Source organism: Cetorhinus maximus, chromosome 13, assembly GCF_964194155.1.
Source record: "Cetorhinus maximus chromosome 13, sCetMax3.hap1.1, whole genome shotgun sequence".
Lineage (NCBI taxonomy): Eukaryota > Metazoa > Chordata > Chondrichthyes > Lamniformes > Cetorhinidae > Cetorhinus > Cetorhinus maximus.
In genome coordinates this window covers 29,888,776-29,907,414 of record NC_135891.1, presented here as the reverse complement: position 1 = coordinate 29,907,414, position 18,639 = coordinate 29,888,776, and the positions used below count along the sequence as shown (strand labels likewise).

General features: G+C 41.3%; 1 protein-coding gene across 3 annotated transcripts in view; it reads right to left on the bottom strand.

The window, feature by feature from the left end:
• The window catches only part of LOC144688512 (protein-tyrosine kinase 6-like), a 42,644-nt gene that overhangs the window by 9,887 nt on the left and 14,118 nt on the right, over positions 1-18,639 (bottom strand). The window contains exons 5-7 of one of the 3 annotated variants that reach the window (XM_078555174.1): positions 12,254-12,412; positions 9,674-9,855; positions 8,597-9,468 (exon numbers count right to left, since the gene is read on the bottom strand). In XM_078555174.1, coding sequence (XP_078411300.1) covers positions 9,349-9,468; positions 9,674-9,855; positions 12,254-12,412 — 461 coding nt within the window. In that variant the 3' untranslated portion in view covers positions 8,597-9,348. Of the gene's footprint in view, positions 1-8,596; positions 9,469-9,673; positions 9,856-12,253; positions 12,413-18,639 lie in introns of those variants that run through there. The other 2 variants (XM_078555171.1, XM_078555173.1) reach the window with 2 other exon arrangements.

Here is an 18,639-nt window from a genome sequence, read left to right as displayed (position 1 = left end):
CAGGTGTAACCCGTCCAGTTTGTACTGGTCCCACCTCCCCCAGAACTGGTCCCAATATCCCAGGAATCTGAAACCTTCCCCCTCACACCATCTCTTCAGACATGTATTCATCCGATATATCCTGCTATTTCTACTCTGACTAGCACGTGGCACAGGTAGCAATCCTGAGATCACTACCTTTGAGGTCCTACTTTTCAACTTACTTCCTAACTCCCTATATTCTGCTTTTAGGACCTCATCCCTTTTTTTACCTATGTCGTTTGTACCAATGTGTACCACGACCACTGGCTGTTCACCCTCCCTCTTCAGAATGTCCTGTAGCTGGTCTGAGACATTCTTGACCCTAGCACCAGACAGGCAACACACCATCCTGGAGTCTCATTTGCAGCCACAGAAACGCCTATCTATTCCCCTTACAATTGAATCCCCTATAACTATTGCATTCTCACCCTTTTTACTCCCCCCTGTGCAGCAGAGCCAACCGTGGTGCAGCAAATTTGTCTGTTGCTGCTTTCTCCTGAGAGGCCATTCCCCCCAACAGTATCCAAAGCAGTATATCTGTTTTGCAGGGGAATAGCCACAGGAGATTCCTGCACTGCCTGCCTAGTCCTCTTGCTCTGCCTGGAGGTCACCCATTCCCTTTCTGCCTGTGGACTCTTAGCTTGCGGTGTGACCACCTCTCAATACATGCTATCCACGATACTCTCCGCCTCGCGGATGCTCCACAGTGTTCCCAGCCACTTGGAGTAGGCCACTCAGCCCCTTGAGCCTGCTCTGCTATTCAATAAGGATCACCGCTGATCTGAATGTAACCTCAACCCCACATTCATGTCTACACCCGATATCCTTTCACCCCCTTGTCAAGAATCTATCTAGCTCTGCCTTAAAAATATTCAAAGGCTCTGCTTCCACCAGCTTTTCAGGAAGAGAGCTCCAAAGACTCACTGCCCTCTGAAAGAAAAAAATTCTCCTCATCTGTGTCTTAAATGAGTGACCCCTTATTTTTAAACAGTGACCCCTAGTTCTATATTATCTCACAAGAGGAAACATTCTCTCCACATCCACCCTGTCAAGGCCCCTCAGGATCTTAAAGGTTTCAATCAAGTCCCCTCTCACTCTTCTAAACCCCAATGGATACAAGCCTAGTCTGTCCAACCTTTTCTCAAAAGACAACCTGCCCATTTCTGGTATTAGTCTAATAAACCTTCTCTGAACTGCTTCTAATGCATTTACATCTTTCCTTAAATAAGGAGACCAGTACTGTACACAACACTACAGATGTGGTCTCACCAGTGCCCTGTACGGCTGAAGCATAACCTCCCTACTTCTGTAATCAATTCCCTTTTGCAATAAAAAATAACATTTTATTAGCTTTCCTAATTACCTGCTGTACCTCCATTCTAGCCTTTTGTAATTCATGCACTGGGACACCCAGTTCCCTCTGAATCTCAGAGCCCTGCAATCTCTCACCATTTAGTTAATGAGCTTTTTTATTCTACCTGCCAAAATGAACAATTTCACAATTGCACACATTATACGCCATTTGCCAGAACCTACCCACTCACTTAGCCTATCTATGTCCCTTTGTAGCCTCCTTATGTCTTCTTTGCCATTCACTTTCCTATCTTTGTATCGTCACCAAATTTAGCAACCATTCCTTTGGTCCCTTCATCCAAGTCATTTATATAAATTGTAAAAAGTTGAGGCCCCAGCACTGATTCCCCTTGGCACACCACTCGTCACATCCTGCCAACCGGAAAAAGACCTGTTTATGCTGACTCGCTGCTTCCTGTTAGCTATCCAATCTTCTTTCTATGCCAATATGTTACCCCTACACCATGAACTTTTATTTCCCGCAATAACCTTTGATGTGGCGTTTTATCAAATGCCCTCTGGAAATCTAAGCACAGTACATCCACCGGTTCCCTTTTATCCACAGCACATGTGACTCTTTCAAAGAACTCCAATAAATTGAATAAATATAATTTCCCTTTTACTAAACCATGCTGACTCTGCCTGATTGCCTTGAATTTTTCTGAGTGCCCTGCTATAAAATCTTTAATAATAGCTTCTAATATTTTCCCTATGACAGATGTTAGGCTAATTGGCCTGTAGTTTCCTGCTTTTTGTCTCCCTCCCTTTTTGCATAAAGGAGTTACATTTGCTATTTTCTAATTTAATGGAACCTTCCCCGAATCTAAACCTTTCATAATTGTTGAATCGGTGCAAAATAATGGAGTACACAAAAGCCAATGCTTTGCGACCTAGGGGAGAATTTTCTCCCTGTCGGGGGCGCTGGGCGGGAGTGGGCCCGCAGCCAATTGCTGCCCACAATCAGCTGCGTGCTGCCATTTTATGTGGGCGGGCAATTAAGGCTCGCCCAGCGTGACATGCACCCGGAAGCGCTCAGCGCTACCTGTGCAAGCGGGGGGATGGATGGAGAGTCGGGACCTGCGCTTTTTCACTTGAAAAAAAAGAATAAAAATAAATATTCAGACATATCCCCTCATGTGACAGTGTCACATGAGCTGGGACATGTCAATGAATTTTAATAAAAATTTTTATTAAACTTATAAACCCTTCATGAAACCACATGCCGCCCGTGGATGAAGTTCCATGAAAATTGCAAAGGCCGCATGGGCTCTTCGCCTGCCCAACAACCTTAAGGTTGGACTGGCAGCCCTGACAATGACTTTACTGAGGTGATTAATGGCCTTAATAGGCCTTTGACAGTTCGTTGGGTGCGCAGCCGACTCCAGTACACGCCCACCGAACTGAAGATCGGAATGACGCGTGGTGACATTGGGATGCACACCCGATGTCACCGCGCGCCATTTTATGCATCAACATGCGGGGCCTGCCCCCGCACACCGACCAGGAGATTCTGCCCCTAGATGCAGGAGGTCAAGCTGAAATCTAACAAAGCCGGATTCTTGTTTTACAATTTCTGTGTTCACGATCTCTAAAAAAGTAAAAAGCGAAGGAATGAAAGAATAAATTAACAAACAAACATGATCCTCAGGATACTGCAGAGCACTTCATATCCAATCAGATATTTTTGCTGACATTGTTATGAAATCTATATATTGACCATTTCATTTCTAAATCAGCAGGAATATGAATAACCATTGATTGGTTGACACTATATTTGTGAATTGATAATTTTATACAGTTGTTGGATGACAGTGGCATTCAGCAATTTTCAGCTGAGCCTGTTTTCTGAACTTAAGGAGCCCCTCTGTTCCCAACACTCGTGGTTATGTCCCTAACTCACCATACTAATGGGTTCCTGTTTACGGTTGCCCTTATCTTGTCACTTGGGGCAAATGTTGAGTTCATCTAGGTGCTTCACATTGATGAACAGAGATAGGGTAAGTGGCCAGAGAGAAATAACAAGAGGAAATGAGGAGAATGAGAGAGATATCACTGTGGTGGAAGGCCTTAAGGATCTAAGCATGTCAGCTTGTGACATGGCAGCCAATCCGTTACCTTAATTGGTGTGTAAGGGACAAAGGGATGTGCCTGCCTGAAAGCTTTCCATGGGCTAATGCACTTGCTCAAGTTCCATTACTGTGAAGTTTGATGCTGCACACAATTTTATTTTGAGTAAATAGCCATACTATGTATATAAGTAACCAGATTATTATATGCTATAATGAGAGGCTGGAGTGCAAAGCTATGCACATTGGAAAAAATAAAATGACTTTGTGGAAGGGAAATCGTGTTTAACCAACTTATTGGAGTTCTTTGAGGAAGTAACATGTGCTGTGCATAAAGGGTGGATGTACTGTACTTAGATTTCCAGAAGGCATTTGATAAGGTGCCACAACCAAGGTTATTGTGGAGAATAAAATCTCATGGTATGGCGGTAACGTATTGGCATGGATAGAAGAATGGCTTGCTAACAGGAAGCAGAGAGTAGGCATAAATGGGTCTTTTTCAGGTTGGCAAGATGTAACGAGTGGTGTGCCTCAGGGATCAGTGGTGGGACCTCAACTGTTTACAATTTATATAAATGACTTGGATGATGGGATGGCTCAGATGGTTGCCAAATTTGCTGATGACACAAAGATAGGTAGGAAAGTAAGTTATGGAGAGGACATAAGGAGGCTACAAAAATATATAGATACATTAAGCAAATGGCAAAGTTCTAGCAAAAAGAGGGAAAATGTGAAATTGTTCATTTTGGCAGAAAGAATAAAAGAGAAGCATATTATCTAAATGGTGAGAGATTGCGGTGCTCTGACGTGCAGAGGGATTTGTGTGCCCTAGTGCATGAATCACAAAAGGCTGGTATACAAGTACAGCAAGTAATTAGGAAAGCTAATAGAATGTTATCACTTATTGTGAAGGGAATTGAATACAAAAGTAGGGAGGTCATGCTTTAATTGTACAGAGCACTAGTGAGATCACATTTGGTGTACTGTGTATAGTATTGGTCACCTTTTTAAAGAAGGATGTAAATGCATTGGAAGCAGTTCAGAGAAGGTTTACCAGACTAATGCCTGTAATGGGTGGGTTGTCTTATGAGAAAGGTTGGACAGGCTAGGCTTGTATCCGCTGGAGTTTAGAAGAGTAAGAGGCGACTTGATTGGAACGTATAAGATCCTGAGGGGTCTTGACAGGGTGGATGTGGAGCGGAAAAATCCAGAACTAGGGGTCACTGTTTAAAAATAAGGGATTGCCCATTTAAAACAGAGATGAGGCAACATTTTTTTCACTCAGAAGGTCGTGAATCTTTGGAACTCTCTTCCTGAAATGACGGTGGAAGAGAGTCTTTGAATATTTTTACGGCAGAGGTGGATAGATTCTTGGTAAGCAAGGGGGTGATAGGTTATTGGGGGTAGTTGGGATGCAGATTTCAAGTTCCTATCAGATCAGCCATGATCTTATTAAACGGCAGAGCAGGCTCGAGAGGCTGAATGGCCTACTCCTGCTCCTTGTTCGTATATACTGAACAGAATTTTTTGTGCAATAGGGGTGGGGCAAATCTTCAGTGCCAGAAGCCAAAAACTGGCACTTTAGTATATAGTATTAATGTCACTTCAGGTACACAATAATCTCAGCAAAATACACCACACTAAATGATTGCATTATTGTCATTTCCCATACCAGCTAATCTCAGTCTGAAAATTTTCAATTTATCTAGCATCTGTGGCATATGTAGAAGAGAGCTCCAAACTTCTAGCACCCTTTGTGTGTAGAAGTGTTTCTCAATTTCACTCCTGCAAGGTCTGGCTCTAATTTTTAGATGCTGTCCCCTAGTTCTAGACTTCCCATCCAGCAGAAATAGTTTCTCTCTAGCTACCTTATCTGTTTCCCTTAACATTTTGAGGACTTCAAGCAAATCAACCCTTAAAACAGGTGAAAACATTCCCAGTTATTTATGAGCTTGTTAATTTGACCATAGGTTGACATCCAATCATTTCCATTCTCACTATTGTCAGTGAACTTCATTCCCAAGCACTGTAGTTTACGAGAGTGCATTACTTTGCATGCCTTCTTTGGGCTTTGAGACAACCTTCATTTCAGGAGTGAAATTAAGAAACACTTTGACACATAAAGGGTGCTAGAAATTTGGAGCTCTCTTCCACATATGCCACAGATGCTAGATCGATTGTAAATTTTCAGGGGGCTTTGAGACAATCTTCATTCACATGTCTTTTAAGATACTTTCTCCCTGTGTTACTTACCCCTGTATGAACTACCATCGTGGCCTTGTTGCTTTCAGTACCCCTGTTAACCGTCTAAATTCCAGGGAATACAACCCTAGTTTGTGCAATCTATCCTTGCAATTTAATCCTTGGAGTCCTCTAGATATAAAGGCTAGCATTTCAGTAGATCGGTGTACCTGGACACAAATCTCTTTGGATCTCCACTGTTTCTAACTTCCACCATTCCAAAAGTGCAGAGTTCTTTCCTTTTTAGGTCCTTCTTAGGGCTTATAATGAAATCCATTTGCCACAGTTTTGCCGATTTACTTTATCAATATCTTATTGTAATTTTATGCTTCCATCTACAGCAATCAGCACAGTGGGAAGAATTATGCAGAATGGCTTGCAATGTGATAGTTATTTTAATATTCTTGACAACCAAAGGCCAATATTGTTGATAATGAAGGCTGTTCATTACTTAGCAACTTTTAACTCAAGTTTGTCACATGGGGGCTTTGGAAAAGAGATATTACAGACTAATTCTGCTCTAATGTACTCAGTCACAGGTCAGTCTTGGTGCAGTACATCCTCCATGTAAAAGTTTCCCCTTTATGTCACAGGTCCAGCTCACAGATTGGCTCTGAATCTTAAACATTTGCAGGAGGAAACACCTCTTTTGCACTGAATCATGAATGAGTACTGCTAGGACATGTGCCTTATTTGCTATAATCGTAATCTGCATTAGGGATTTGCTGTCATTAAAGGAAAAAGAGAAAGACAAAAATAGCCTTCAACCCTTCTGTAAAGTGGTCCCAAAAGTTTGTGTCTAGTTTATAGTTGATATCCACCTTGATCTTTAGGTGCCAATATGCCATTGGAACATAAACATCTTGTACCTTCTAATTAAGCTTCATGATCCCCTTAGTACTGCACTAGGAGCTGCATATCCAACTGGTCAGTCCATTGTTCACAACTGTGAATCGAGCACACTAGATTCCCAAAGGCGAGTCTATCAACTACACAATATAATCAGTCAAAAACCAGCACTGGGATACTATCAGAAATGCTCAAAACAGATACTCCAAGATTATCATTTACAATGCTGCTTAAAATATCAATGTTGAAGACATCAACCAGGATGCATGACCGTGAACAGCAACATGTTTCATTTTTCTTTCAAGAGAGGTGGGTTCATTGGATCTCTTGTTTATCCCTGCACAATCTTAGAACTGTTGTGCACATTTCAGATAAAATCCAGGATTCAGCTATCTGCCCCCGGCTTCAAGATTCTTCATAAGGGTTAGACAACAATATTGTTACAATAACAAATACCAGGCACTATCTAATGCTACAGAATGAACTAAACTCACAAACGAAAAGATAGGAAGAATACAGAGGGATAACTTTGACAAAAGTGAAGTTTTTAGGTCACAAAAATAGAGTGATTGTAAGGGATTCTTTGCTTAGGAAAGTGTTTATCCATATGCATCACAAGGACAAAAGGCCTATGTGTTTACCAGTTGCTGTGGAAAGGCTACAAAGGATACTGAAAACAACAAGGTTGTGATGGTTCACACAGAAGCAAATAACACAGAGGGAAGGTATCTTAAAAGACATGTGAATGAAGATTGTCTCAAAGCCCAAAGATGACATGCAATGTAATGCACTCTCGTAAATTCCAGTGCTTGGGAATGAAGTTCAATGATAATACTGAGGGTGGAAATGATTGGATGTCAACCTATGGTCAAATTAACAATCTGTCATAAATAACAGGGAAAGTTTTCAGATTAAATTGAACAAAGAGATTTGCTGGAAACATTAAGCAGCAGGCAAAAAATCAATTAAACTAGGTGATTTGGAGGGAAGGCAGAGTGGTATCCAAATCCCAGCCAGGATGGTTAACAGGATAAAAGATGTTGGAATTGAGGGATGTTGTGGCACTAACTTACTATACACATGGAATATTAGAAACATGCCTAAGCCCAGAGAATGGAAATAATATTAACATTCAGAGATATACAGTACAGAGACAGAACAGAGTAACCAGAAAATGAAATGGTGCAGCCATAAATGTCAGCAATTAACTAGGAGGTATATAGTATAAGCTATCTAAGGAACATCAGAATGTGCATTTTTAATGTGAAAACACTAGGAGCATGCTACAGAACCCAAGTCAATATAAGGAGGACAATTTGTTCTAAGAAGAGGTAGTAAGTGCCTTGACATAAACTAAGGGAACGCAAGCAGTCTAGTTTAGGGTTGGTAAACATAATTTGTTACTGCTTCACCCCCACTGTGTAGTAGAAGCCATAAAAGACTGTTTACATCTTGATCTGATATTCATAAATGTGTCAGACAGCACAGAAATTGGGGTTTGTAGCACCTATAGATGACAAAAAATATACAGAATACAGGTAATCATGTTTAACATGATCTGAGATTTGGACATTTCAAAGGCCAAGAGCAAGGTTTAAAATTGAGGGAATGGTGAAGTATTAATGCAAATAGGAAAAAAAAAACATTTCAGTAAGCGTCAAGGGCAAGTACATATCCAAGGTCTCAACTGAAAAATATCACCTAAATTGACTAACAAGCAAATTAAAAGTGAAATAAAGAGAAGAAAAAATTCTACAAATCTTGCAGAGAGATCGGGGAAGGACCACCCAGCAGCTCATTAAATGAGTGAACAGAGGGCCACAGACACCTGGTTAATATGCAGAGTTGCAGATTCAGAGCCTGTTATTTCTGTGCCACAATAGAACGAGGGACATCATCAGAAAGGCATCAACTGGATTTGAAACGGAGGAAAAGCATGAAATATTCAAAACGATTGCTTCCTTAAAAAAATTATGAATAAAATACCCTTCCCAAAAAAGGAGAATCAAGGCAAAATTCATGTGCTTTACAATTGAGAAGAAAGAACATGGCAAACCCTGCAAAGCTGACTTCTAAAAATGTATTTTATGAAGTTATACACGTTTACTGTTTAAGTTACATCAACAATTTGGATTGAAAAACTCAACAGAAGTTGATAAAAACTGCAATTACCACCAAATTAGATGGGGTACTGAAATTAAAAGAGACAGCTCAAAATTTATAGGATGAGTTAAACTGAATGTCTGAGTGGTGAGAACAATGTCAGATGAAATTTAATGCGGAAAATTGTGTGTACTGCACATAGAAAATCTTGGCGACAGTAGTATTCCATCAACTGAAGTATTGAAATAACAAATTATTAAGCTGAATGAGACAGAGGAGTCTCAATTGAATTGATGGTAAACACGTCCAAGCAAGTCCGAGGATATTTGTGGTCAAACTGTACAATTCACTGGTCAGACCACACATCAGGTACTGTGTCCAGTTCTGGTTGCAAAGTAGCGATGGAGATGTTCAAAACCAGAGAAGAGCCATAAGATTCATCTCTAGGGGTCTCAGCTTCAAAGAAAGACTGGAGAGGCTTTGGCTTTCAAGCCTTAGAAATGATGAATTGGAAAGATGGACTTATGGCGGCATATGAGAGAGTTAAGAGAATGCAATATTACTTAAACTCCATGAATAACACAAAGGGACAAGGGATCACACATCTCAAAATGTAATTTTTACACAGATGTTAGGTAGAAATTCCTCACACAGAGAATGAAAATCACTTGGAATGAATTTCAGGGAAAAAACTCTGGAATCACTTAAGGAACAATTAGAAATAGAAATATCGGGACTGTAGGGCATTGCTGGATGGATGAATGGCCTTCCTCATCCATAGGTATCTTGTGATCAAGCACAAAATTCCAAATGGTGCAAAGGCTCCAAGCAGAATCTATATTGGAAACAGATTTCACAGATCAGCTTCAATGCATATTCTTGAATGTAACCTAATTAGATTTTTAGCCATTTCTGGTGTGTTGGTCTACGCATATTCATTACAGTCCAATCCAGAGGAGATCAACAAGTCTAATATCCTCTTTCTAACATCAGCAAATTTAGAATTATTCACTTGTGATATGAAAAGAAAGCAACATTACCTTTACCACTCTGGCTAGTCCAAAGTCAGCAATCTTGCAAATGCAATTATCTCCAACAAGCACGTTTCTTGCAGCCAAATCCCGATGGACATAGTTTTGGGATTCCAAATATGACATCCCCTCAGCTACTTGGACTGCCATGTCAAGTAGTTGCTCCAAACCTAAATACAATGCTTCTTTGCCTGATAATAGTTTAAAATGAACAGGAGTAAGGATGCAGAGAACATAAAAATTGATGATGTCAAAAATCATTTAACTTTTATTGAAGTACCTTGATTCAGATTTTGGATAAATCTTCCTATCAGGAAGGTTCACATATGAATATGCTACTCATTCACACAACAGTCTATTATTTCAAGGCTATTATTTCACAGATGTGTGTAACAGCAAAGAACTTGCACTACATTTCTGTGTGCATTAAGCATTTATACTTCTATTACCCAAGGTCTATTACCCAATCCTTGCTATAGAAAACACATTTTAGTTCAAAAAATACCACTTACTAAGAAGCCCAAATAAAGAAGACACACCTATAATTTATCAATTGGAAGTAAGTCAGAACTAAACAAGTCTGCGGGATGTCTTTCAAGAATTTTCGGCCACATGACTTTCTTCAATTATGTAAAATCATTGTTGCAGATGCCCTTTAGTTTTGCAGTGTAATATGGAATCATGGATTAAAAAAGCACACAATCAGCCAATTTGTGCCTTTGCAAACTCTTTGAAAGAGCTGTCCAATTAGTCCTATTATGAGTACAATAAATACAAATTGTTTTAGTGATAATGGATTTCTTTCAGCAAGTGTCAGAGTTAAGGAAGCAATGCAAAAGTCTTTATGACCCCTCACAGGAGACCTAATTAAAGCAGAAGCTCAATAGTTCCAACAATTGAAGTCACAAATGGATTATTATTAAGCAAGATAATAGGAAGATTAGCAAAGGCAATTGTTCTAATTTATCTAGTCAGGTTCCTCAAGGCATTCTTGCTATTCAAAATATTCACTAATGACCTCAAAAGGAATTGTAAGTGAGAGCATTAAATTTGCAGGAGACACTGAGTTGCAATAGGAAGTTTGCCAGAGACAAGTCGAGAAATCACATTTACCCCACAAATTTTAGAGGCAGGTCTGGGGATGAGTTATTTGATTTTGCAGGCAAGTTCCTAGGTGGTATTGGGCAGTATTATGATTGTTTTGCCACATGACTGGGCTTATGGACATTCAAATGCATTAGAAATATAGAAAATAGGAGCAGGAGTAGGTCATTCATCCCTTCGAGCTACTCTGCTCTTCAGTATGATCATGGCTGATGTTTTATCTCAACGCCATACTCCTGCACTCTCTCCATATCCCTTGATACCTTTAGAGTCTAGAAATCTATCTATTTCCTTCTTAAATATATCCAGTAACTTGGCCTTCACAGCCTTCTGTGGTAGAGAATTCCGTAGGTTCACCATCCTCTGGGTGAAGAAATTTCTCCTCATCTCAGTCCTAAATAGTGTATCCCGTATCCTCAGACTGTGACCCCTTGTTCTTGACCACCCCCAGCCAGGGGAAAGATCATCCCTGCATCCAGTATGTCCAGCCCTGTCGAATTTATACGTTTCAATGAGATCCCCTCTCATTCTTCTAAACTCCAGCGAATTTCTGAAATAAAAACAAATTGCTAGAAGCCTTTAGCAGATCAGGAAGCATCTGCGTAGAGGTGGCAAAACAGGTCAAAACGCCTCAGAGCGATGACCTTTCATCAGACCTAGGTGCTACCTAATCTGTTAAGAGCTACCAGCAATTTTTGTTTTTATTTCAGATTTACAGCATCTGGCCTATTTTGCATCTGTTTCAGAGGTCATATTTCTGGTTTGGGAGAGACAGCGTAAACTGCTTCAGGGCTCGCACAGTCATTGAAATTATATTTCCCCTTTTGTTCTTCGAGTGATAATCTTCAGTCTGTGCCCCTTGTCACCAAGTAACCAACAACAAAACAATGCCCCATTAATTACCCTCTTATAAGCTGTCAGGGTTTTAAAAAACCTTGTTAGACCTTAGTCTTCTCTGTTATAGTGAAAAAGCTCCAATTTTCTAATCCATAACTATAATCTGAAAGATCACAGGTTGATCTTTGCAAACAAAATGCTTTCTGAGGACTTGTACTGCTGGCAACAGTATCCCACAAACATTCCATTAGTGTAAGTGGCTTTCACTTTTACAGTGGTAGAGATTGCAGCAGAAGTAGTAATTATTATCTTGAAGGTTTTGTGTTTCAGTCTCTTAAGTAGTTTAGGTAGTTCTTCTGGATGTCTAGTTTGCTTCAGTCCCTTTGGAGATATCAATATCAAATCAAAACAGGATTTCAACAAAGAAAAGGCCCACTTACGAAAGCACACTCTTCACTATCCCAACATATAAATTCAGCAGCTGCATCCCTGAGTCAACTGACTGTAGCTTCAAGCTCCTGGAGCACAATTTCATATGTGCAGCTATGGATAAGGCCCCTACTCACTAGCTAAGGCATACCTACATCACACTGAAAAAAAAATGCCAAAATACTGGACAGGTAAAAATGAAAAGGATGTCTACTCAACTTCTTAAATAATTTAGCAGACTGCCATTTTTCATTATTTCAGTTACAATGTAGAAAGGGTCAGCCGTTGTGCAGATTGCGTACAGTGACATTACATATGGATGATGCAGATCCTTCATGACCTGTGTCTCAATTTGGAAATCTTTCCGATTCATTGCACCTGGAGAAAAATGTATGTAAGATTGTAAGAATAGATTTGATGAAATATTAACATTTTTTGTTTACTACACCTTTGTACTTTATGACATTTTCACAAAAACTTTTCACCAGTTGTTAGGCATAATTACTTCGTAGTTAAAGCCATAAATATAGGGATTTCTTTTGAATCGTTTAAATAGATTTAATTTTAGCCTGTGACAGTTTTAACACCTTCGTTTGACAAGCATCTTTCTGGAAAAGAAAACAAAGATCCACCATCAGTGTAATCCAAAAGTAAAATCTGAATATAAAAAATGACACCACTGCATCTATGGGAAGAATATTGCCGTCAGCGTGCAGGAGTGGGCCCGACATGCTGATGTGTAAAATGACACGCAGTGACGTGGGGCCTTTGTCCCGACATCATCGCGTGTCATTTCGATAGTTCATTCGGCGGGTGCGCGCCAGAGGTGGCTGCACACCCGCCAAACTGTCAAAGACCTGTTAAGGCCATTAAAAAGCAATTAAACTTGATAAGAACGCTGCCCGTCCAAACTTAGGGTTGGTGGGCAGGCGAAGAGCCTAAAGCGGCCCTCGCATTTTTCAGGAAACCTCATCCACTGGCGGGATGAGGTTTCCTGAAGGTTTTATAAAATAGTTAAATAAATTTTCCCAACTTCACAAACATGCCCCAGCTCATGTGACACTGTCACATGATGGGACATGTTTAAATGAATTTTTACTTTATTTATTAAAAACTTTTATAATCCGTTCAATCTCCCTGAGGCAGCTCCGTGAGCGCTACCGGCCATGTGTTACGCTGGGCGGGCCTTAATTGGCCCGCCCAGCATAAAATGGTGGCGCGCAGCCAATCGTGAGTGGCGAAAGGCTCCGTGCCCGCCCCCCGCCCAGTCCACCCGCCATAGGAAAAACTCTCCCCCATGTGTCTAATTTCTAACAATTTTTTTTGTAAATATGTTAATGATTTTAGTACAAGTAGTACAGAGAGAATCTTTGCCATAAATTGTTATTTTATCATTTCATACTTCATCAGAAATAATCTCAGTAAGGACAGAGATATGGGATATTGATAATTACAGCTGAGCACCTGGCACCAGTACACGGATCATGATGGGTGCTTCACATGCTGTAGTTTTTATGATTCTGTATACCATTATCTGGATTCAGGCAGTAGAGATAAACTGAACTATATGAGTGATATTTCAAAAGCCAATGCACATTTCCCACTTCTCCCAATAATAGTTTCACTATTGGTCTCCAATTATATTTCCTCTTTCCCATTTTCAGTTGGTTATTTCCTACCATTTAATGGCATACCATAAATTGTGGGTAATTGCTTGGCTTGTCTGTCTCCATCTCCCTCTTCCTTCTTATTCAGTACAGCACATCCTATCTGAGGGTGACTATTTATCCGTGGAGCTCACGAGCACGAATCAATGCCACTATTTGGTGGTGAGAGCAGAAAACAAAAAGATTGCAACACTAGGCTGCCTTTAAAGCCAATTTACTACTTTTGGCATTCTGGCATTTTATTTTTCCCTATTTTACTTCTTCAGGTTTTCCCATCCGTTACCAACTCTCTTGCTTTATAGCCAACTACTAGGACAAGTATGAAAACAGTCAGGGTAATTTGCCCTTCAGTTATTTCTCCATCCCTCTAAGATCTAATATAACCTTTGCAATGGAGCATTACAATCTAATTTCTGCAGTGGGCTAGAAGGACAACCTCCAGTATGCTAATCAGTCAACAAGCATGGCATATGTTACTGAAGGACTTTTATATATGTGATAATCTTGTTAACTTATGAACTGAACATGGGGCAGAATTTTCTGCCTGTCGGGCGGGTGGGCCCGACCCAATCTCCGGCGGGCGGGGAGCTGATCCCCGACAGTGAAGCGGGCCCCGCCGCCATTTTACGTGGGAGGGTCAATTAAGGCCCGCCCAGCGTGACGTCCAGCGGGAAGCGCTATGCGCTTCCTGTGCTGAGGGGGGCTTGGGGGGGGGATTCCCCAAAAGCGAGAGTGCGCTCTTTCGCGCATGCGCATGAAAGAGCGCACATCTCCCTGTGGCTAAGTGCTGCCTCAGGGAGATCGCTGACACTTTTAAAAAGATTAAAAATAGAGAAAAAATTTCCTTAACATGTCCCCCTCATGTGACAATGTCACACGAGATGGGACATGTTCATAATTTATATAATAAGTTTATTAAACTTTTTAAAACCCGACATGAAACCTCATCCCGCCGGTGGATGAGGTTTCATGTTTTTTCTAATAGCCGCCAATAGGTTGGACGAGCAGGTCCTTTAATTGTATAAATGATCCGGTCAATGGCCTCAATTGGCCATTGACAGGTCAGTGGGCGCACAGTTGATTTTGCTGTGCCCCCACCTTCCTGAAAATTTCAATGGGCCGGGATGATGTCGGGGGCAACCCCCGACATCATCTCGCGTCATTTTATGTGTCGGCGAGTGGGCCCCGCCCCCTGCTCGCTGACCGCAAAATCCTGCCCATGGAGGTTAGTCTAAACTAATGTTGGTGACTTCTGTCAACTTTGGATATTAAGCAAAATATCAATTTGCAATAGGGAGAGCAAAGCTGAGGTTGCATTATTGTGATGCATTGAATTGCCTTTGTAGCCTCAGATGTTAATTCTGTCAGGTTATTATTGTCTATATAAGTGCTTTGCAAACTATTAATGTCAGATATTCAAATGCTGTTATTACTAATAAGGGAGGGCTGTTTCAAGATTTCATGGCTTGATTTTGTTTTCTGTGTGTTTGGCAAGAAATTATAACCCACTCTTTCAGTCACTTACATGGATCCTTGTAGGGGGTTGATAGTGTAAATGTTAATGTAATTTGAACCAGTTCATGTCTGAGACTTCAACCAAGCAAAATGTACACTTCTAAGGCTTTACCCAGAAGTGAATGGTAAATTCCCAATGGTTCTATTTCAGCTTTAATGATTTCTTTATCCCAATATTTGCACAATATTATGGCACAAGGAAAATTAATAGTTGTTAAATTATGCAGAAAAAATGCTGCAGTGCCACAAGAAAGTATTAGCAAGATAAAAGCAAAAAACTGCGGATGCTGGAAATCCAAAACAAAAACAAAAATACCTGGAAAAACTCAGCAGGTCTGGCAGCATCTGTGGAGAGGAACACAGTTAACGTTTCGAGTTAATGTTCGAAACGTTAACTGTGCTCCTCTCCACAGATGCTGCCAGACCTGCTGAGTTGTTCCAGGTATTTTTGTTTTTGTTTTGTAAAGTATTAGCAAGGATTGGCAAGTAAGATAAAATGAGTGGAAAAAAGTGTTATGCAAATTATATTGCACATTTCACAATGGAAAACAGAATGTATTGCAGGAAACAATATCCATAAACTAAATCACCCTCTCTCAATCTCCATTGCTCTGATATTGAAAGGAAAACATGCCACATAACAAGATAGTACACCACATGACATGAAACAAATCACTACATATGAAGAAGCAACAATCAAGTTATTCAGGAAGAAGTGTCTGGACAGTGGAGATTAGAAGGGTTTGGCACAATACCCAAATAGATGTCTAAGTATGTGTTCGTACTGTGCTATCTGCTCTCTTCTCTGACAACAATCTAGTGGTTGATCTGGAGTGCATCGTCTAACCTAAGAACCAAATGTTACCACTCCCGCTTGAAGTAAACACTAGAACAGATGCAAGCAGAAGCAGCACATAAGAAGAAGTAAAGGAGGAAACTTAAGTTGCACAAATAAAGAGAGAAGGCAGCGGTCCAGGAATCTGAGTATCCTCCTGAATTGCATACAGATCTGAGTAGGCCTGTTTTGCATTGGATGGTGTTGACTAAAAAGATGTGCCTTAAACAGTCACTTGCTCCCTGACATATGCCATTAAAAATTAATATGATTAAGTTGAATCAATGGTTGTTTACATCAAAAGGTGAAGCCAAACTACATTTAAATTGTTCCCTGCAAGTCAGAAATAGCAGTTTTGAACATGTTGCACGCAATCTCGCCACACTCCAACTCTGATTAGAATTGAGAAATTGAAAAGGGGACGGACATGCAAGTTCAATATCTTGATTTGCTAATGCGCAATCAGATTCACAAAATAGAAGAACGTTCAACGTAAACCAGTCACACTAGCAGTAAAGATGCAATGAAACAAAAAAATCTAAAGTGAATGTTTTGCCACTGGCTAAAATGAAACAACTCAGGATAACCCTTTTGAGTACCAAATGTCCTTTGGGCCTTGCACATTTGTGAACTGCTAAAAAAGGTTTTTCTGAGTGCGTGGCAACATCAGTGGCACCTGCAGTGAAGACATTGGGCCTGAACTTCCTTGCAGTGGCAATCAGAGTCAGGAGCTTGGGGGAGGGGGTGGGTCGGGAAGACAGGGGAGGTCGCCAGTTGGGGAAGGAGGGAGCCAACAGTCAGGAGTGAGGGTCGGACAGTTGGCAGGTGGGGGGGGTCAGGTAGGCCCTGGGAGGGGGGGTAGTCGGGGGTTGGAGAGAGTCCTGGGTGGAGGCGGAGATCCATGGGGTGGGGGTGGAGTCGGGGGTTGGTGGAGAGTCCCATGGTGGGGGGGGGAGGGTCGGGGTGGTATTCGGGAGTTGGGGGAGTCCTGTGGGGTGGGGGGGGGGGGGGGGGGGGGTAATTGGGGGTGGTGGTGATGGTGGTAGTTAGGGGTTTGGAGGGATTAACAATTGCTGTAACACAGTTGGAACCATTCAAAGTTTGCGATTTAAATCACGTTTTCAGATGGTTCCCAGTGCATGGCAGTTGCCCAAAGTAAGCTTGCACTTCTCGGGCAATTGCCATGAAAACCTTACCTGGGAACATCTGGGGAGTGTTCCCCAGTGCATCTTTTGGGTAACCCCCAGTTACACTGCCCTGGTACTTAGAAGTTATGGCCCATTAAGAGGCACAATAAGACCAGACTTCAATAATTCACTTCCACTGCTTCTAGGTCCAAGGAGAATGGTTTTAGGCAAAAATTAGAAAGGGACTCCAGGCATCACACACAACCAGTATCCGATGCTAATACAGATTAACGAGCATTAGCTGTAACTTTGTGGAGCAGCCAGGAATCAACAGTTCTGTGCCATCAAGTGATAATAGGCACCATCTTTCAAATCAGTGCCTGTAGAGTGACTTCAACAAAGGAGATTCCTGTCACTGATAGTGATATATTAAGGTTAGTCCCAGGTCCATGAAGTGACTGTTCAGTATTTCCTGCAGAAGCTAGTCTGCTAGGACACCATCTGTACCCTACTCCTCCACCCAAGGAAACAGCTAGTAGTAATGCATATCAACAAGCAACACAGAAAAGTTAAACAAATTAACCAAACATAAGTAGCAACTGAAGGAAATCATTTTTGATGGTATACAAACAAGATGGTAGATGTGCAAAAGCAAAAAAAAGTGACCCCTGAGATGCCCCATTGGGTACCTGGAAGTTCTCTATGACACGGTTACCAATAGTACATTGCAAATTGCTAACTGTCTCTGAAGGTTGTTGCTGATCAGGTGACATTTAGCAATTATACCATTTCTGGTCTAGTCTCTTTTCTCACTGCTGTCATACCCTGGTAGCTGAATTGTCACTGTACCCTGTGCCTGGGGTAGTTATGTGGCTTCTATGCCCTCATGGTCCGAGGACACCTTCTTAACTCCAAAAGCTCTGCAGTGCTGCCACATCCAGTCGTGAATGGTGGTGGACAATTAAACAACTCACTGGAGGAGGCGGCTCCACAAATATCCTCATCCCCAATGATGAGGAGCCCAGCACATCAGCGTAAAAGATAAGGCTGAAATATTTGCATCAATCTTCAGCCAGAAGTACCGAGTGGATGAACCATCTCGGCCTCCTTCAGATGTCCCCAGCATCACAGATGCCAGTCTTCAGCCAATTCGATTCACTCCATGTGATATCAAGAAATGGTTGAAGGCACTGGATACTGCAAAGGCTATGGGCCCTGACAATATTCTGGCAATAGTACTGAAGACTTCTGCTCCAGAACTTGCCACACTCCGAGCCAAGCTGTTCCAGTACAGCTATACATCAAATTGCCCAGGTGTACCCTGTCCACAAAAAGCAGGACAAATCCAACCTGGCCAATTACTGTCCCATCAGTCTACTCTCGATCATCAGTAAAGTGATGGATGGGGTCATCAACAGTGTTATCAAGCGGCACTTGCTTAGCAATAACCTGCTCACTGAT